This window comes from Eublepharis macularius, chromosome 19 (genome assembly GCF_028583425.1).
Source record: "Eublepharis macularius isolate TG4126 chromosome 19, MPM_Emac_v1.0, whole genome shotgun sequence".
NCBI classification, from domain to species: Eukaryota; Metazoa; Chordata; class Lepidosauria; order Squamata; family Eublepharidae; genus Eublepharis; species Eublepharis macularius.
The window spans coordinates 16,643,063-16,663,211 of record NC_072808.1 but is presented as its reverse complement, the minus strand read 5'-3'; the positions used below and the strand labels follow the sequence as shown (position 1 = coordinate 16,663,211).

Below are 20,149 nucleotides of genomic sequence, written 5' to 3'. Positions count from 1 at the left end.
TCCCAGTATACAATTGCAATCCTTATCAAAATCTTTCATAAATTCATAAATAGCCAATCATTACTTTAATATATTAGTAATTTATTAATGTTATTAATAGTAATAATAATTAATAATAATAACTGCACTTATATACCACTCTTCTAGACAGATTACTGCTTCACCCAGAGTGGTTTTAGTGTTGTTGTTATCCCCGCAATACAGCTGGGAAGCTGGGGCTGAAAAGAGTGGCTGACCCAAGGCCACCTACTGAGCTCATTGCTGTAGTGGGATTTGAACCAGTAGAGTGCTGATTCACAGCCTAACCACTGTGCTACAGTAGTCTTGCATTTTGTATTTGTCTCCACGGGGACTTTTGGGGTATTTTTGTGGTGTCTCGATACCCGTGTGAGCCCGTATTAGTCAGTTATGTATTTTTCCTGCTGCTCTAAGCACGATTGGCGGGTGCATATGAAACAGAAAGCAGTGCCACTAGGGAGATTTCCAGACAGTGGCACTGATCGGGCCCAGACCTGCTTTACTTTAAACAACACTCCAGGACGCCTATCCAGAATAGGACTAGATCTCCCCATTCCAAAAATGAAATGGCAGAGCTCTGCATTGCAGCTACAAACACTACTACTATTTCCTGTAGATGTTAGGGGTGTTCTCAGTGACTTGTTATTCCCTTCTTGGGGGTATCTGTAGAACCATGGCAGCCTCAGTTTCTCAAAATTTCCTTCTTTACATTCTGTCCCCTCCGCCTGTGTACCAAACTGCATTCTTTCCCTTCCCTCTTGTCCAGTTGTGGCTGTCCTCTCCCTGCTACTTATGCAGCTAGCTGGAGGATCGCAGGTAGGCATGGGCTCCAGAGGTGTCTCGGGGGGGGGGCAGAAAAAACTGTCTCGGATCCTCTAGCTCTATAAAAGAAAGCATAATATGCATTGTCTCTGCAGAAAGGAGAGGGGTAAGAAACGGAGGAAATAAATAACATATTAAATGCATAATTTATAAAGTAGTATAAAAAAAGTACAATTCACTTTATTTATAGGATCTGAAAGTATAAACGTTCTAGTTTTTTATAAGAACTGAAAATATACCCAGTACTTAAGAGAGAGTTCCAAACTGCTGCACCCTATGCTTTCTTAGCCCATGCATCTTAAATTTTGCCAAATGCAAAAGTAGGAAAAAATGCTAATTGAAAATAGAAACATATTTTGTATTAAAATCTATTATCGGGACAGAAACGCTCTCATAAGGTCACCTAAGGTAGGACTACCAGCAGCTTTGGAGATCATTAAATTTTATTATGAATTCTTATCAAACCTCTTCATATTTAAACAATTATCGTCCTGTTTACGCAGGAAATATTATGTAATGCTATAAATTGTCTTAAATAATATACTTCATACTGTACATACTGTACTGTACATTCTGTGTAGAATAGTTTGCGTTATACATCCAGAGTGAATAAAACCTTGTGCTGAAAAAGCATTTCACTCCTTCCAAACGATGCAGTGTTTCATTGAAGTTTTTTGAGCGCTCCCCAAATTTTCTGATCCCCCCCCTCCACCCGGGCCTTGCTATCTTTGGGCCTTGTTCTTGAGCTTGGCATGTTGACTTTCTGGATTGGATTTTTAGTTCTTTGGCCCTTTCCCAGGCTGGCATCTAAGTGTCCCTTCTGTCATTCTCAGACCATCACTTCTACGATGAATCAAAGCTGTTCACTTGCCTGGATGGCTCCGCAACGATAGCCTTTGACAGAGTCAACGACGATTACTGCGACTGCAGAGATGGCTCAGATGAGCCAGGTAAGCCTGCCTCGTGCTGCAGCACACCTTTCCCACACCCACCCTGCGAGCCTTAACTGAAAGATTTTGTTTACTTTTGTAAGGTATATTGGAGGGGTAGATGGGATGCTAGAATGACCAGCCTGTGAAGAGAAGGGCAGGAGAAAGCTTTTGGGGTGGACTAAAAGGCTGCTTGGAGATGTTTGAACATAAGAAACCTGCTGGACCAGACCAGTGGTCCATGATGTCCTTTCTCAGCCCAACTCCCTCCAGCCTCAAGACTCTCAGTGTCCAAGACAACAGTGGCACAGATGTGAGAGTGTGTTGGAGTATCCCTGAAGGTCTTGTCCACAAAGCTCTCTCTTACCTTCTCCAGGTCAGCAAGCCCAGCTCAGGGGAATGAACCGTTCCCTGAGAGCTTAAAGCTCCTTTCATTGAGCACACATCCACACTTTCTGACCAGTGGGCAGATGATCATAGATGTGGTACTCACTGCAAAACACTGGATAGCTCCCGCTCCTCAGGTGACTTTCTACCTTCATAACTGATGTGGTGGTTTAAAGATGTTTTAGTGTTGAAATAGGTGTGCTTACCTGAATCTGTGCTGATTTATGTAGCAGGTAGGGTACTTCCCTCCTTGTTGGAGTTTGTGTGCCCTTTTACAGGGGAGCCTCTCTACACAGGACACCTTGGCTCATGCTTGTCCAGTGTAGGGAGACCCAATGTTAGCCTGGAAGCGTAGTTTAAAAGACAGAGTTGGTGGAAATCACTCCTCAGATGGTTTGTTAATTTCATCTTCACCTCCAGGAAGGCTTTGTTAATTTCACCTCTCCAGTCTAAAACAATGTGGGATCATAACCAGAGGGCAGCGAGGAATGGAGATGGGCTGGAGCTGCCTTCCAGAGCCGGGCTTGGACCAGGAGAAGTTCTAATGGGCTGAAGTTTCCCTTCTGGCATTTCACAGCCCCTTCCCACAGCTCCAGTGTATAGCAAAGCCTTTGCTGTGCTGCTGGCTCTGTCTTTTTAAACTACCCTTCCCAGCTACCATTGCATCTCCTGACACGTGTTCATCAGATGTCTCATGTAGAGAGACTCTCAGACTAGAGGCGTTCTTCCCTGCTCCCCTCAACTTCTCTTGCTGAACTCCTAAGCTCCGCTCCTCTGTTAAAAGGCCCGCACGAAAGCACTGGATGCAAGCCTTCTGGACACCTGTGTGCCTTTTTACAAAAGCAGACCTCTAACAAACTCTTTTTTTTTTTTACAGAAAGGGAAATAATAGAGGTGAGCATGCACAAAACATGCACAGATTTATGCCAGTGCACTGAAACAATTGCTTGGGGTGCTCCTGTGTGTATTTATTCTGAGCTCTTGTGCATGCCATTTCTTAATAAAGGACTCATAACAGCCAGTGGTTGGGCTGAAGAAACTATAGATGATTAATCCACATACCAGTTATCAGTAATGTTTAAATTGTATATTTCCAGCTACTCAAATGGCTCGTTATTGATCTCTGACATTGGCTGGCTCCTTAATTATAAAAGTCTGGCTGGCTCCTTAATTGTAAAAGGCTACTAGTCCCTGCCCTCCAGCACATGTCCCTTTGTCTTGATAAGGGTCAATAGAATGCCTTCCCCCAGCCCTTTAAGCTTTATTTGAATCTGAGCAGCCTGGTAGGATGAGAACTTCTAAGTTCAACCTTAAAAGATGAATAGGAGGGAAACACTTTCAACAGAAGGATCTAGGTCATATCCTCCCCCCCCCCCTGCCCCCAGCTCTACATCCATCAACACCCAAATGGCAGTAGCATCTTCTCAAAGTTTGGGGAGTGGGCAGTACCTGCTTCAGCCTGTCTTGTGTTTGCTTGAGACCTTGAGAATGAAAGCTTGCTTTGAAGATGGAGAGTAGGAAAGAGGCAGAAAGGGCAGTGCATTGATGTTTGTTTTAGAGAATGGGTTGGAGAACTTGAGTGCAGAAGGAATGAAGGAACTGATGTTTGGAATGCCGTTATCGTCTGATCTTGTTTTGGGTGACACGGGGCAGCTTTCTGTATTCATTCAGTTCATTTATTCAGTTCTTCTCAACATTTTAACGCTCCCCCCCCCCCGGCAAAAAAACCCAGAAAAATGTGTTTTTCCTTATGATTTTAATATGCACGGAAATTTCACATTGCTGTTGCATTACTTGTTAGTTCTGTATTGGATTGTATCAGATTAGTGATATCCCTTCCACCACGTGAGAGCAGACATTTCACTTGATTTTGATTTGACCCGTACAGCCCATCAGGTGAATTCGTAACTTGATGTTTTTAATGTGGTTTATTATCGGTATTTTTGTTTTACCTCCCTGCCCCCAGTTTACAAATCAGTAAAACATACATGTACTTTATTGTGCAATTCTTAGGGAGAATCACTCAAAAACCATTACTTATATCTTTGAAAGTGCCAAAGATGCCTGATATTGCATAGGTTGTGGAATCCATTCCTTGTTGTTAATTTTACGAAACCACAAACCATAGAAATTAAGTATCTTTTCAGAAAAAATAAAGCACCGATAATGTTCTGTCCCTGGTTTCTGCTGTTTGTCTAGAATCACCCTCTCTCCTTAGTATGTTGTGCAAAAACACAAGAAAATAGCTGCAGGACAACGCTGCCTAAATGACTCCTATCGCAGGATTTTGGGATGAGGACAGTGTCAGGCTGTGGATGACAGGATATGGCAGACAGATCCCTGGACCATTGCAGCGAGACACAGGTTCTTGGTCAAATGACTTTTATTCAGAAATCAGATCATTTCCATACATATGTCCATAGGACTACTTAGAAGCAAGGTAGGCATCTAAGCAGCAAGAGTGAAAGTTGATAGGAATGACATCATGTGAGAGAAACTTCTCTTTTAACATTCTAGTGTGTTCCTTTCCCCACCATAAACTAGTGTTGGCGCTCTCCTGGTGTGAGAACGTTCCACATATTTGTGATACCAAGTTGAGTTACTAGGAAGCAAGACATAGCAAAGTCTGGGAAGGAGCACACTGGAAGCTGTTACAGTCCAACGGATAAACACCTTTGGAAGTCTGTTAAAGAAATAGTAATGACACTGGCAAAGTAACATGGAGTTACAGCAAGTTCAGCACAACAGGATCAAAATTGGCATGGACGGGGCTCAGACATGACAGATAGTGTTGGAATTGAGGGGGTGTGGGGGGGGGTCCTGGGGATTGGCAGGAGTGAATTGGGGTTAGCAGACAGAGGGAGATTTCATCCCACTTTGAGATACGGGTGAACACATGACGTCGCCTTATACGGTATCAGACCCTTGGTCTATCGAGGTCAGTCTTATCTGTTCAGATGCCAGTGGCTCTGTGGGCTGCCAGGCAGAGGTCTTTTGCATCACCTGGGACCTTCCACATTCCTAGCAGATGCTTTGCCACTGACTCACAGCCCCTCTCCGATCCTCTCCTTCCCTCAGCAGGTCTCTTGCATGAGACACACCACTCTCCTTTTTTTAAATTAAGAGTTTTATAGAATAAAAAAATACAAAACATAAAGATACACTTACACAAAAACTAGCCAACCTCCCCCCCCCCCCCCCCCGCTTACAGACAAACAAAAATTACAAGCTATGCCAAGAAGGGAAAGAAAAACTATATAAACTAACTATATAAACTCCGTAACAGATATTAGTATTTTCAAATTTTCTCTTAGTCTTTGTTAAAAATGAAAGTTCTTTTTTTATAATGTCCAAATTCCTCAGTCCTCAAATCATCGAATCATTGTTTCACGTGGAAAGGAAATAAGGGGTTTCCATTCTACAACAAACACACTTATTGCCTTCTCTCGGATCAGTGAAGTAAGTTTTGCCGTCATTGCTAATTTCAACACCTTTATCAACCATTCATCCAATACAGGCAGTTTTGGCTCTTCCAGTTTTGTGCATATAATAAGTATTGCTGCCGTGATCATATAAAAAAACACATTCTCAAAGCTCCTATCTATTTTTGGTGCAAGCACTCTACGTATTCTGATCCCCCGTCAAACACCTCTCCTTTGCTTTCCCAGGTACTTCTGCCTGCCCCAATGGCCGCTTCCACTGCTCAAATGCTGGCTACCGCCCTCAGTATATCCCCTCTTCCCGGGTCAATGATGGGATTTGCGGTAAGTGAGGGCAGGGCAGGGAAATCCTTTTGCTGCCCACAGCCATGCCTCAAATGCATCACTTTAAGGCTCTCCCTTTCGTGTCTTTCAGATTGCTGTGATACGACAGATGAATACAACAGCGGTGTGGTTTGTGAGAACACCTGCAAGTAAGGCTTAACATTTCACAGGCTCCTTTCTGTGTGTAGAGCCCCATGCGTCAAAGACGGTCCCAGGTTAACTCGCAGAGCCTTTTTCTGTGTAACTCCCGTGCGAGTCCTGGCTTCTAAATCAATTTGGATTGCTTTTGTGATTCTAGTAGACATTGTGTAAGCGAATAATTCAGTATTTGTGCCTCATTTTTCTCCCTTAAATGCTGGGGACCCAGATCAGCTTACAAGAAAGAAATGTAGTATAAGGAACCCAGTTAAGGAGCAAATAGAACAACACTTGGACCAGTCCAGGACTCGTTGGCTGGCACCTTAAATGGTCCAGGCTAGAGCTGGTCCTGGAGCCCACCCTGTTGGCCATGCTGAGGTTTATCAAGTACTTGAAACAGCAGCTGGGATCGATTTTCCTCCCCCTCTTTGCTTCTCTTTCAGACTTTTCAATGGGTTCCTCAAAAATGCTTGAAGAATAGATCTTCTGCATCTCAAACCTTTGCTTCTGCCTCCCTCTTGGTGTCCCGTAACGTTCCTCCTTGACTTACCCCCAAAGTATTGTCCAACTCCCACATGGTTGTGAAATCATCGTAAATGCGGAGCCTTTCAAGAATAAGAGAGTTTGCATCTTTCTCCGTTTGCATAATCTGAATGTTTGGTGTGTGGGACTCTGTAAGAGAGTGGCATTGCCTGGGTGCCATCTTGGCCCTGCTTTGCCAGTCCTATGTATGGTGCACTTGAAGGAAGCTTGCCCGCCATCTGTCCACATCCAAGATTGTCTCTTGATGCCTCCCTAACACGGTCGCAAGATATTGGACTAAATCGTGGCCGCCTTTCTGTTTCCCTCTGTACAGAGAGATGGGCCGGAAGGAACGCGAAGCACTGAAGCAAATGGCTGAAGTGGCCAGAGAAGGGTTTGAACTCAAGAAAGCGCTAATGGAAGAAGCAAGTAAGAGAAAAGAAGAAAAACAGGTGAGGAGGGTTGTGTTAGGGAGTTGGTGGATTTTGTGGATGGGGCAGAAGCGGAGATTTTGGCTCTTCTTGAGGATGCAGTGGTTAGAGGGCTGGACTAGGATCTGGCAGAACCAGGTTCAGATCCCCATTCGGCTGTGAAAGCTTGCTGTGTGACTTTGTGCCTTGTCACACACTCTTAGCCCATCCTACTTCACAGGGTTGTCGCAAGGATAAAATGGAAGAGAGGAGAATGATACAAATCACTTTGAGTCCCCATTGGGGCGAAGGGCAGGGTATAAATGAAATAAAATAAAAGTAATAAAAACTATATAAGGGGCAGGGAGAGAAAAATGAACGTTCAACTTGCGGGTGCAGTTGAGGGGTTAATTTTTATTCTCGTGTAAACAAAACTAATTTTTTAATTAAAAAGGAGGGCAGCCACCTCTCGCCCTAGTTGGGAGCCCAGGTGCTATCTTGCAAGGGCCCAGTTCCCAGCTTAATGCATTCCTGAAAAAGACCAAGATCGAGACTTCCTCGGGATGCTTGGAGTACATTTGCTCAGGAGAAACAGTCCCGCTTCATAGCCCTCTTGGAAATGCACATGGAAATGTCATTAAATTGTAACCTGAAATCAATCTCAGACTGAGATTTTCTTTAGATTCCGTGCGGGTACCAAGAGCAAGCCAGATGAGCAGGAAACACAAATCTGTGAATTCCTCTGAGCTGACAGGAACACCTTTCTCTCACTGGTTGCCCCCAGCTAGCTTTTGCACATCCGGGCTTGGAGGGAGGGAGTGACTGGCAGCACTTCCTTTGTTGCTGCTGCTCCTCTTTTGTACCCCACTTTCCTTCTGCCCCTTCAACTTCAGTTGTCCTGCACTTGGTGGTCCTTTTCCAGCTGTGTCCCCCCCCCCCCCGTCCCCATCTTGTTCCGTTTTCATGGTTTCTCTTTGTATATGTCAGGATTCGCCTGCTCATGCTGCAGAGCTTGAGGTGCAGTTGCCCAGGCCTGATCTGTATCAGCCTGTGGAAGTTTGGTGCCTGGGTCCTCTTTGGACCGGGGGGGAGAGGGGGGTGAAATTCAAGGAAAAGAAACAGCTCCGTTCTAGTGGTCCCAAAGAGCCTGAAACCAGATCTTGGGCAGGTTCATAACTGTTTGCATTCTGCACAACACAAACGCCCCGTGCAGCAAACAGAAGAAGTTGTTCTAGTCCTAGAGAGGTGCAGGGGGTGGCCGGTGGCTTGTCAGGCTGTTGAGCTCGGGCTACATTCAGAAGACCTTCCTTTTCTTCTAGAGGAAACTATCTGAGTTACAGGATGGGAAGAAGGAAGTGGAAGAGAAAGTGGAGGCTCTGAAATCGCTGAAGGAGGCAGCCGAGAAGCCTGAAAAGGACGCCAAGGAGCTCCATCAGAAGGCCTGGGAGGGTGAGAGCCCTGCACCATATTGCGGGGGGGGGGGGGGTTGATATGATATGTGTTTGCTTGCCAGAGGCCTTCCTTTCAGGTTGGTGGGACCAAAGAGAGCCTTCTGGTGAGAACTGCAGTGTCTTAGTAGCACAGAGGCCCTCCTGGTTAAGGATTGAAAGGGAACTGGGGTGGGCGGGCGGCCTATGCTTTGCTTCTGGCTTTAGCAGGAGAGAGGCGTTGGGCGTCCTTTATTTGCACATGGTCCCAGCCCTCTCTTTCATCCCTTCCCTGTTTGAAATGATATGAGTGATGTCTGTTTTAACAGTGTGGGGAGTGTGTGTGTGTGTGTGTGTGTGGTTAGGGAGGGGCTGCCACATTGCTGCTCAAATACCCTATGCTCTCCCACCCCCAGAATGTGCGCCTTGGTTTTTGAAGCACTTTTACTGCGACTGCATTGGAAGCCCCCAGATGATCAATTAAAGTGATTTTGTTGTCAAAGAGACGCTGCTCGAAACTGAATTGTCGGAAGGCAGGCTCGTCTCTTGCTTTTGTGTTGGTACTGATTCTGACTGGAGAGTTCCCTTTCCATGATCTCCATCTTCCAAAATAGTCTAGACTTAAGGTCAAGAGAGAAAGTGTACATGTGTGCGCATGCATGCGCACACTTGTATTTATATCTGTGTTTCACTTCACTTATATAGTGACAGATGCCCGCTTAAATAGCTTTAGAAGAGATTACGCAATTTTTTAAAGGATAGGTTTGTCATGTTACACTAACTGGAGCCCCCATGGTCAGAGGCAGTGTACCTCTCACTATCTAATGAGGCCTACTGAAGTGCCCTACTTTTCCTAAATATTCAGATTGTTAGAAATAGGAAGCTAAACTAGGTGGATTCTTGGCCTGATCCAGCAGTGTGCTGGTTATTAATGTTAGTAAGGATAATAATTTCCCCATTATTCTCTCCCTCCCCTGCCTTTCCTTTAACTGGTTCTGATAATTTTGTGCTCTTGGAGCATGTTCAGTCTTCATCAGGCCTTGGGTTTTTGGATAATTTGCAAAATCCTATTTTCCTGCCCACCAAGAAAGTTCCCTGAGAGCCTCGCTACAAGTGACATCTTTCACGCGAAGGGCACTTGATCATTTTCGCAAGTCTTTCTGGGTACTGAAGTCCCTCTCCCACACCCCTTTTCCTTCTGTTCCTTCCCCTCTCCGTTAGCACGGCTGCCTGAAGAGACGGAGAAAGCCTACGACAGCAGCTTTTGCAAATCGTCTTGCTGGGGGGTGGGGAACGCTCTAGAGAAAGCTGACATGTCGGTGAAGTCCTCCCCTCTCTGTTAGAACTGTTAGGATCGCTGCCTTAAAAGTCAGAGAAAGCCTGCGTTTGCAAATCGTTTCTCCACTCACAAGCCTGCTCTCAATGATCTTTGGGGGCGGGCAGCTGCAACTTTCTTAGCTTTCTCCAGAGCATCCCCCCCCTCCCCAAGCAAGACGATTTGCAAAATTGCAGCTGCCCGGGGGAAGGAACAGAAGGAAAAGGGGTGTGGGAGAGGGACTTCAGTACCCAGAAAGACTTGCGAAAATGATCAAGTGCCCTTCACGTGAAAGATGTCACTTGTAGCGAGGCTCTTAGTGAGTAGAAACCGATGCTTGGACTGTTGTTTTCACGATTGGCACAGAGGTCAGCCACTTGACTCCTAGGTTATCGGCGGCGCCCTTACTGTGTAGAACTGCGGGTGGGATTCACAGGAGATTGCCCAGCCAGCCAGGGGCTAGAGCCAGATTGCCTTCCAGCCCTTCTCTTAGACTGGCGCTCTTAATACGGCTTGTTGCGACTCCCACATCTCTCAGGTATCCTGGGAGTCACCACATTAAAAATATGACTAACTATAATTGCTATGAACAAGGATGCGTTCAAATTATCCTGTATCTGTGGAACATTATCCATTAAAATCTGACACAAACGAGAATCTCTTGCGGCAAATATTTAGCCACGTTTGGGGAGGTGGGAGTTGTCTGGTTCCTGGGCAGTCATCGAGTCAGGACAATTTACTTTTGAATGGTTTGTCTTTTATAACTTCCCAAATTACTGTGAGATGATGTGAGCTAAACATATTGGGGGCGAGGATACAAATAGTATCAGGAAATGAAAGATGGGCAACAGACCTTGGGCCTGTTGTCTGCTCAGGCCTTCTTAACAACAGTAACTTTGTGTTTTGGGGCTTTGCCAACAGAGCAGAAAACAGCTGAAAGGGCAGCAAAGGACCAAGCGAAAGCAGAAGAGGCCTTTCAGGAGCTTGACAGTGATGGAGATGGAGTGTGAGTTCCCCTTGATTCTCATCTTGATGGAAGCCTTTTTCCAGTTAGTACGGTGAAGGCCTAGGTTAGAGGAAGCTGGACAATGATCCAGCCACTGATACTTGGTGGGGAGGGGTCCTGGTGTAAATTCTAGCATTGATTCTTCCTTTCTTTGTGAGAGAGATGCATTTATTGTTGCCACAGCCAGGGATTGCAGCAGTCTCAATCGCTGTAGGTTTGCTCTGCATGTAATTTTTAAATGATAGCAGAAAGTGCCATCAAGTGGCAGCCGACTTCTGGCAGCTCTTTAGGGTTTTCAAGGCAAGTCAGAAGCAGAGGTGGTTTGCCATTGCTTGTCTCTGCATAGCAACTCCGGACTTCCTTGATGGTCTCCCATCCAAGAACTAACTAAGGCTGTCCCTGTTTAGCTTCTGAGAGCCTGGGAGATCAGCCTAGCTTGGGCCATCCTGGTCAGGACATTTTTAAAATACAGATTACTTAAACAGGACATTAAGTGTTGTCAAGGCTGCCTTGGAGATGAAAGGGCTTGTAGATCATTAATCCGACGAAATGCTTTATGCCTTATTATCCCCCAAGCTAGAAACTTGCTCAAAAAAAAAGCAGAGAATCTCAGGAATTAAAAATATGCTCCATATAGTAGTACATATGTGGGTATTATGTGTACTCAAAATTACAGAAATCTAGGCTGGTATCCTGACCGCTTGGCTGCGCTTTTTTGTCTTCAGTGTGTCTGTAGCTGAGCTTCAGGGGCATGCTGAACTAGACGTGGATGGCGATAGGATCATGTCCGAATCAGAAGCACAGGTATGGTGGAGAAGGTGCCCCTCTACTAAAAAGGGTTGATTGCTCTAATGCAGGCGGTAGTGGTACAGATGGGCCTCATTGGCTCTTTCCCAAAGAGGTCCTTAAGCTGTGGTTTGTGGCTTTTTTTTCTCCGAGGTCAGTGCATGTTCTTCGATACCCGGAGGGAAGCTGATCATGGGAGGTGAAAAGTTGCAGACGCATCTAAAACGGCTTGCTGGTTTCTGGCTTTTGTTTATTTATCGACTGCATTTATAGAGTACCTTTTTTGCTGAGACTCGAGGCAGGATTACAAGCAAAAACCGTGCAGCAAGATCCGTACCATACGTACAGCCAACAAAACTGGAGAACGGCACACCACAACACAGGCGCTGAAGCAGGGTGGCAAAATTGGAGAACATTGCAGCAAAACAAAACAGTATCGTATGCACATCGAAGACCAGTTTAAGTTCGTGCTCATTAACGACAGCCGTTAATCACTTTACAAAATCATCCCAAACAGTTCTGTTTACACGTTCTGTGGAATTTTCGGGGCGTGGGAGCCTTCCTGACCTCAAAAACAGTTCCTCAGGTGGGAGTCACAGCAGGCAATATGCCAATAAAGGCACCTGCTGTTCTTATCCCATTTATACATTTTGCTCAAATGAGTGGAGCTGCTGCAGCAGAGCATATCAAGAGAGTCTGTCCTGTGGGTGTGTGGGTTCTCAGCCCAGAAGGGTCTTGCAGGTAATATCCAGCACCTTGACTCGAGCCCGGACACTATAGGGGGGTTACCGATGGAGTGACTGCCCAATAGGTGTAATATGCATATTCCACCGGTCTCCTAGGAGTGGTTGAGCTACGGTGCGTTCTGTACCAGCTGGAGTTTCTGAACTATCTTCAAAGGCAATCTCATGTAGAGAACATTACAATTGGCTAACGGTAAGGTTACTGTGGTATGGATCTCTTTGGCCGGCTTGACTGGGTCAAGGTTGGAAGCAGAATAAAAATGGAGGAAAGCGCTTTTCACAAGTGCATTAACTTGCCTCTCCATCATTCGTGCTGGGTCCAGCCTAACCCCCCAGTCTCTTAACTGAGTCAACAAGGGTCAGCCGAACCCCCTCAAATGTGGAAAGCACAGCACCCCAGCTTTCCTGACAAGTATCCTCTTCATCTAGTCAGGATTCAGTTTCAGCTTGTTCATCTCATGCCACTGAACCATGCACAGGGTAAGGTGGAATAAAGCTGGAATAGCGGGCTCCTCGTTGGGGCCTAGCAACTTGATTCTGGACCAGCAGAGTAAATTCCACATTCTCTGTGATGGAACGAGGTGCCTGCGAGGCCCGTTTCACCGTGCTTCTTGTTGCGGTTATGTTCCTGTACGAAGGTCAGGGATTGTATAAATTGCTATTGCCTCCCTATTTGATCATCCACTTCTAGTGTCTTTGTGAAAGAACCCACAATATACACGATGCGTAAAGAAATGTGCTGTTCTTCTCTCAAATGTCTGGAGAGGGCAAAAGACTCCTCTTAGCAGACGCAGGAGCAAAACTCAACTGGCTCGGTGAGGCAGATTTGTTGGTTTGTTTTCCCTTTTGCATTCTCTCTAGACTTAGAGTTGATGAGAAGCTTTACAGGGCTTTGTCCTGTTCCTTACAGTATAGCTGAGAAACAACTTCCCTTTGAAACTTTGCAGCTGAGATTTGGGAAGGGGGAATATAAATTGAGCTTCGGGCAGGATTGCTGGCTCTGGTCGAACTCGGAGACTGTACAGTGATAACTTGGACTGGGCCAGACTGGTGTAAAGGTCTGTTGGGTAAGAGTGTAGTGAGGACCCAGAGTTAGCTGACTAACAGTGAAATCCAAAGCAGAGTTACTTCAGTCTAAGCCCATTGATTTCATTGGGCTTAGACTGGAGTAACTCTGTTTAGGATTGCACTGTAAGGTGGACAAACTGGGACAAACTCCTAGGGGAGTGTGGCTTAAGAATTAGGAGTATAAGGGAAACAGGTAAGAGTTTGGGAAGTGATGTATGAAGGCCTTGAGAGGGGAATGGAAGAATTCAAGGCCCTCAACCCCTTTCCCCGCAAGTAAGAGAAATGGGAAACTTTCCCCCCCCCCCTTCTGGAATGAGTGAAATGCTTTCTAAGACAAAGTTTTTCCACACTCAGGTCATTCAGTTTTTCTATTGGGTAATTTTTGATAATTGGGAAATTTGGGGGGATCTGGAAAAAATCCTTGGATAAAAACTTGAAATGAATGAAATGGTTTTTAAAATCAAGTTTTATTCGCTAAAGGGGACTTCCTGTTTGGGATCCATGGAGGTCTAACGCAGCTCCACTTGCGGAGCTGACCGGACTGCCGTTTTAACCGGCCGGCGGGGTGAAAATAGCCCGCGGCCGACTGCTCTCAGGCGGGGAGCAGGCAAAGAACGCTCAAGACCCTAGGGTGAGCTAGATCTCGGACGAGGGGGGGCTCTACACAGCGAGTCTCCCCCCGATCCTTGAGGTCCCACCTTGCGACGGGTCGGCTATAATCTCTGCGGCAGTTTTGGGGCCAATTCGGCTGGCATAAGACCTACATACCCAAGCATCGATTGGGGGAAGAAGCTGAGAGGAGAACTTAAAATCGAAACAGCGATTACAACCCGAGAAAAGTGAAGAGAAGGTAAAGATCATTATCTTCTGAGACGGGACAGATTGATAAAAACAGAGAGGAAAAAAAGTAGATTTTTAAACTGCAACAGACTAGTGAAAAGGAGGGGAAGACTCGGCAGGAATCGAATTTAAAAAGAGACTAAGTTTAAAGAAGTTATTAAAGAAATGGGACTATTGTTTTGAATACCTGTGGCTTTGGAGCTGTGAGAAAAAGACACCATCGCGAGATCTGCTGTGGGAAGACGGGAGACAGGAAGTGCGTAATAATAGAGTGGCTGGAGAGAAGCGGCCCTTGCTGGAGGGCAGGAAGTAGGGAATCGCCATTTTTGAAAGGGGAAGGGTCGCGGCTTCAGCGGAAGAGGAAGTAGGCCATCTTGGATTACAAAATCATAGAGAAACCATAGAGAAAAGACGCCCGACATTTTGGACTCTTTAAAACTTAATTTCTATAAGAAGACCGGGACATTTAAAATAGAAAAACGTTAAATTTTACGCCACGGAGTTAAGGAAGAGAGCGGATTCGTGGGAGCGAGCTAAAGCAAGCCCCACGATGTCAAAAAAAGAGTGGCAATCGGCAATAGAAAACCTGGATAAAAACCTGGACAAAAAACTTTTAGATATGATTAAAGAACTTAAGGACACGAAATTGGAGCTGATAAAAGAGGTTAAAGAGGTTACACAGACAGTAAAATCGGAGCTGTCAGAAGTGAAAAAAGGTATGGAAACAATACGAAGTGAATTACAAGGAACGCAGCAGAGAGTTAAAACAGTAGAAGACGCGATGGAGAATTTAGCAGACACGCAACAAACAGAGATGAGATTGGTGAAGGGGAGAATGTCAGTTGCAGAAACTAAACATATGGAGAAGCAGCTACGTTTTCGTGGCTTGCCAGAAGTGGAAGGAAAGTCAGCGCAAGAACAGATGACTGAGGTGTTGGCTGAGTACCTGGGGAAGGAGGAGGAGGAAGTTGTGGCTATCCTAGATGTGGCATACCGTGTGAATTCGAGAATAGCAACCCAGAGGAAACTACCAAGAGATGTGATTGTGCAGTTTACAACACGAAATATGAAAGAGAGGATTGTGACAAAACAGTTTCAAGATCCATTGGAGATTGATGGCAAGACGATTATTATAATGAAGGAATTGCCCAGATCAGTGTTACTGGACCGGAAAAAATATAAAGTGCTAATTCAGATTTTGAAGGACATGAAAATCAGGTACAGATGGGAGTTACCGGAAGGAGTGTCCTTTGAGTTTGGAGGGGCCAAAAAACGCATCAGATCTGAGCGAGAGATGGAGCGATTTATTAAGGACAATGAAAAAGACTTACCAACAAGATCATGAGTATGGAGTGTAAAGTATTATCTTGGAATGTAAATGGACTAAACTCACCGAATAAGAGGAAAAATACTTTTCACTGGCTACTAAAACAAAAATGTGACATTGTTTGTTTGCAAGAGACCCATATCAGAAAGCAGGATGTAAAATATTTAAAATCTGGAAAATTGGGCAAAGAATATGTAGCGGCCTCCAACAAGAAAAAAAGAGGAGTGGTGTTGTACATAAAAGAGGAGCTACAGCCAAAATTTGTTATGAGAGATGTGGAAGCTAGATTTGTAGCAGTGGAATGTATTTGGAATTTAAAGAGAGTGTTGGTAGTCGGACTTTATGCACCTAACGGTGCAAAAGAAAGCTTCTTTGAGGATTTAAGGAAGCATTTAGACGATCTTGCATACGACCAGATAATTCTTGCTGGAGACTTCAATGGAGTGACAGACTTGGAACTAGACAAAAAGACTACAACGGCACAAAAGAAAAGAGGACTATTACCAAAGCTTTTTTTTGAGTTGATTCAACAAGAGACTCTTGAAGATGTATGGAGGAGAGAATATCCTAAAAGCAGACAGTTTACTTTTTATTCTGCAAGGCATTCTACATTATCAAGAATTGATATGATCTGGGCCTCAAAAGACTTAGCATTATGGACTAAGGAGGTAGAAATAATGCCTATGGTAGGCTCAGATCACAACCCAATTATGTGGAAATTTGGAAAAAAGAGAAAAAGGAAAGCATGGAGAATAAATGAGGACTTGTTACAGGAAAGAGAGAATATGGAAATACTGAGAAGAGAGACAAAGTTTTTTATACAATACAACGTGAATAAAGAAGTACCAACCAATAAAGTTTGGGATGCTTACAAGGCGGTTGTAAGGGGCATACTAATGGACTTAAATGGTAGAGCAAGAAAGAAGAAAGAGGAGAAAAGACAAGAGATTGAGGAGAAAATAAAAGCCAAAGAAACACAGCTAAAAAAGAGACCAGGGAAAAAGAAGGTATACCAGGAAATTAAAATACTTCAAGAACAGCTAACAGCAATGAGCAATAAAGAATTGGAGTGGAATCTCAAAAGATTGAATCAAAAAGCGTTTGAGGGTGCTAATAAACCTGGGAAGTACCTGGCATGGCAATTGAAGAAGAAAAGGGAAAAGAAGATAATAAATAAAATTTGCGAAGATAACAAAACGTATTTGGAGCAGGCTACCATTAGTAGAGCCTTTTATAAATTTTACGCTAAGCTGTATAATAAAAAAGAAGTAAACAAAGAATCACTAGCGTCATATTTGGAGAAAACCAAACTTCCAGAAATCTCGGAAGCTTGGAGAAATAAGTTGAATAGTGAAGTAACTGACGAGGAAATAAGTAAGGCAATACAATCTGCAAATCTAGGAAAGGCGCCAGGGCCAGATGGACTTACGGCTAAATTCTATAAGACAATGGCTAATGAACTGGCACCATTCCTAAAAGAGGTGATGAATGGGGTTTTAAGGGATCAAAGGATTCCAGAAACTTGGAGTGAAGCGAATATATCATTGATCCCAAAAGAGGGCCAAGACCTGACTAATGTGAAAAATTATAGACCTATATCGCTACTCAACAATGACTACAAAATTTTTGCGAAGATATTGGCGGAGAGATTGAAGGGGTGGCTCTCGGAAGTCATAGAGGAGGAACAAGCAGGCTTTTTGCCAGACAGACAAATAAGAGACAACTTAAGGACAGTGATCAATGCTATTGAATATTATGACAAGCGTTGTGACAAAGAGGTTGGTTTCTTCTTTGTTGACGCTGAAAAAGCGTTTGACAATTTAAACTGGGACTTTATGTTTGCCACTATGGAAAAGCTACAATTGGGAGAAAGATTCATCAGAGCAATTAAGGAAATTTATAGAGACCAGACTGCAGCAATTGTGGTGAATGATGAATTGACCAAGAAATTGACGATAAGTAAAGGAACAAGACAAGGTTGCCCGTTATCTCCATTGTTGTTCATTTTAGTATTGGAGATTCTGATGATACAAATACGTCAAGATGATGAAATTCGTGGAATAAAAATAAAGGACTATTCATACAAGGTCAGAGCATTTGCGGATGACATAATGTTAATTGTAGAGGACCCATTGGAGAACATGCCAAGAGTGATAGATAAGATCAAGGAGTTTGGAGACTTGGCAGGTTTCTTCATTAACAAAAAGAAGTCAAAGATATTATGCAAAAATATGACTAAGCAGAAACAACAATTGTTAATGGAAACAACGGATTGTGAAGTAACAAGTAAAGTGAAATATTTGGGAGTCGAATTAACTGCAAAGAACATAGATCTATTCAAAAACAATTATGAAAAACTATGGACTCAGATAGAGAGAGACTTGATTAAATGGAATAGATTGAATTTGTCATGGTTGGGTAGGATTGCAGCAGTTAAGATGAATGTGTTACCAAGAGTAATGTTTTTGCTACAGACAATACCAATCATCAGAGACTCCAAACAATTTGAAAAATGGCAGAGGAAAATATCAGATTTTGTTTGGGCAGGCAAGAAGCCTCGAGTGAAAGTGAAAGTTTTACAAGATGCAAAGGAAAGAGGCGGAATGCAACTGCCCAATCTGAGACTTTATCATGATGCAATCTGCCTAGTTTGGTTGAAAGAATGGATGACATTAAAGAACAAGAAACTATTAGCCCTAGAGGGATATAAAAAAATATTTGGATGGCACGCATATTTATGGCATGACAAAGTAAAGGTCAACTCGATGTTCCTGCATCACTTTGTTCGGAGAAGTCTATACATAATCTGGAAGAAGTACAGAATTTATTTACAAGAAGGAACCCCTTTGTGGGTGGTTCCATATGAGGTGATAGACCCGAGAGCTGTTGATAATGAACAACAATGTTTAACGTATAAAGAAATAACTAAAACTGAAGCATCCAAACTTAGAATAAAGACACAAGAGGAACTATCACCTAACTACGATTGGTTCCAGTATAGACAGATCAGAGACTTATATAATTCGGACTCTGTAAAGGGAGGTATACGAATAGAGAATTCGGAACTAGAGCAGACCCTTCTTAAAGAAGATAAGAAAAGAATATCCAAGGTATACCAAGTACTGTTGAAGTGGTATACCGAGGATGAGATAGTTAAAACACAAATGGTGAAATGGGCTATAAACTTTAATAAAGAAATAACAATGGAGGCATGGGAATACTTGTGGAAAACTACAATGAAGACAACGACATGTATTAATATCAAAGAGAACATTCATAAAATGATCTATCGTTGGTACATGACACCAAAGAAGATTGCGCTAGGGAATTTGAATACTTCTAATAAATGCTGGAAATGTAAGAAGCATGAGGGCTCCCTCTATCATATGTGGTGGTCGTGTGAGGTAGCCAGGCAGTACTGGGGGGAAATAATAAGAGAAATGAGTGAAATTTTACAATTTCAAATTAATAAGAACCCAGAACTCCTGCTACTGAACTTGGGAATGGAGGGAATTCCAGCCCAACACAGGACGTTGATATTTTATATGACAGCAGCAGCTAGACTTTTGTATGCGCAAAAATGGAAAGTACAAGAAGTGCCAACTATTGAAGATTGGACTTACAAATTGCTGTATATGGCTGAAATGGACAAGATGACAAGAAAATTGAGAGATCTGGACTCAGGGCAGTTCAACACAGACTGGGAGAAGCTGAAACAATACCTGGAGAAGAAATGGGAGGTGGGAGGAAAACTGTGGCAGTTTGAGAACTACTGAAGTATTGAAGTAGAGGGGGGAGACTTTACCGGGGGGAGAAGAGATAAATGTGAATTAATAAGCAGTCAGATTAATAGATTGACATATATATAGATATATATAGGTTAACAAACAGAACATAGAGAAAATAATTAATTATAAGGACTAAATATAAGGAGCGATTAACTAACAATATTTTCTTTTTTTTCTGACAAGTTTTGTACCAAACTGAATGTCTGAAGATATAGATGGGTCAAATTGATTGACTACGTGAGGAGAGATATATAGAACTATTATAAAAAGATAGAATGAGTAATATATATAGAGAATAAGTCAAATTGTTTGATATAAACGAATGTATGATCTATATGGTTTATGATATATAGAAATACCTGAAATTGAAAAATTGGGATAAATTGTTTATCTAAGATAGAAACAAAGGCTTACAGTTTGGGCATATAATGTTAAAAAATAGTTAAGGATGTACTGCTTAGAATAATGGAGAATATATATTTGTTTTAGATAGAGGAAGCTAATAAAAGTAAGGGAAAGGGGACAAAGGGTTGGAAAGCTGTTGGAAGTCAACAAAAAGGGGGGGGAAAGGGAGGGGGTTAGAGATGAAAACATTGGGGAAAATTGAATGTAAATGTGGAAATAATGGATTCTAACCCAATAAAAATTTTTCAAAAAAAAAAAAAGTTTTATTCGCTAAAGTGTTTGGGAACTGTGTGCTCTGCTCAACATATATGCGATGAGAAACTCGTCCAGGAAGTCCAGCTCAATTTTAATTTCAAGAGTGGAATGTCTTCCAATGGAAAGAAAGCTAGAAATGGTCAAATCACCTCCAGGTTGCTTTGGAACTGTGGTTCAGCGCTCAAAGATGTGCACAAGA

At 43.3% G+C, this 20,149-nt stretch overlaps 1 protein-coding gene across 1 annotated transcript in view; it reads left to right on the top strand.

Moving 5' to 3' along the window:
• The window catches only part of PRKCSH (protein kinase C substrate 80K-H), a 46,520-nt gene that overhangs the window by 4,981 nt on the left and 21,390 nt on the right, over positions 1-20,149 (top strand). The window contains exons 3-9 of the mRNA XM_055003355.1: positions 1,674-1,790; positions 5,825-5,920; positions 6,012-6,069; positions 6,915-7,032; positions 8,310-8,439; positions 10,654-10,738; positions 11,464-11,542. Coding sequence (XP_054859330.1) covers positions 1,674-1,790; positions 5,825-5,920; positions 6,012-6,069; positions 6,915-7,032; positions 8,310-8,439; positions 10,654-10,738; positions 11,464-11,542 — 683 coding nt within the window. The remainder of the gene's footprint in view (positions 1-1,673; positions 1,791-5,824; positions 5,921-6,011; positions 6,070-6,914; positions 7,033-8,309; positions 8,440-10,653; positions 10,739-11,463; positions 11,543-20,149) is intronic.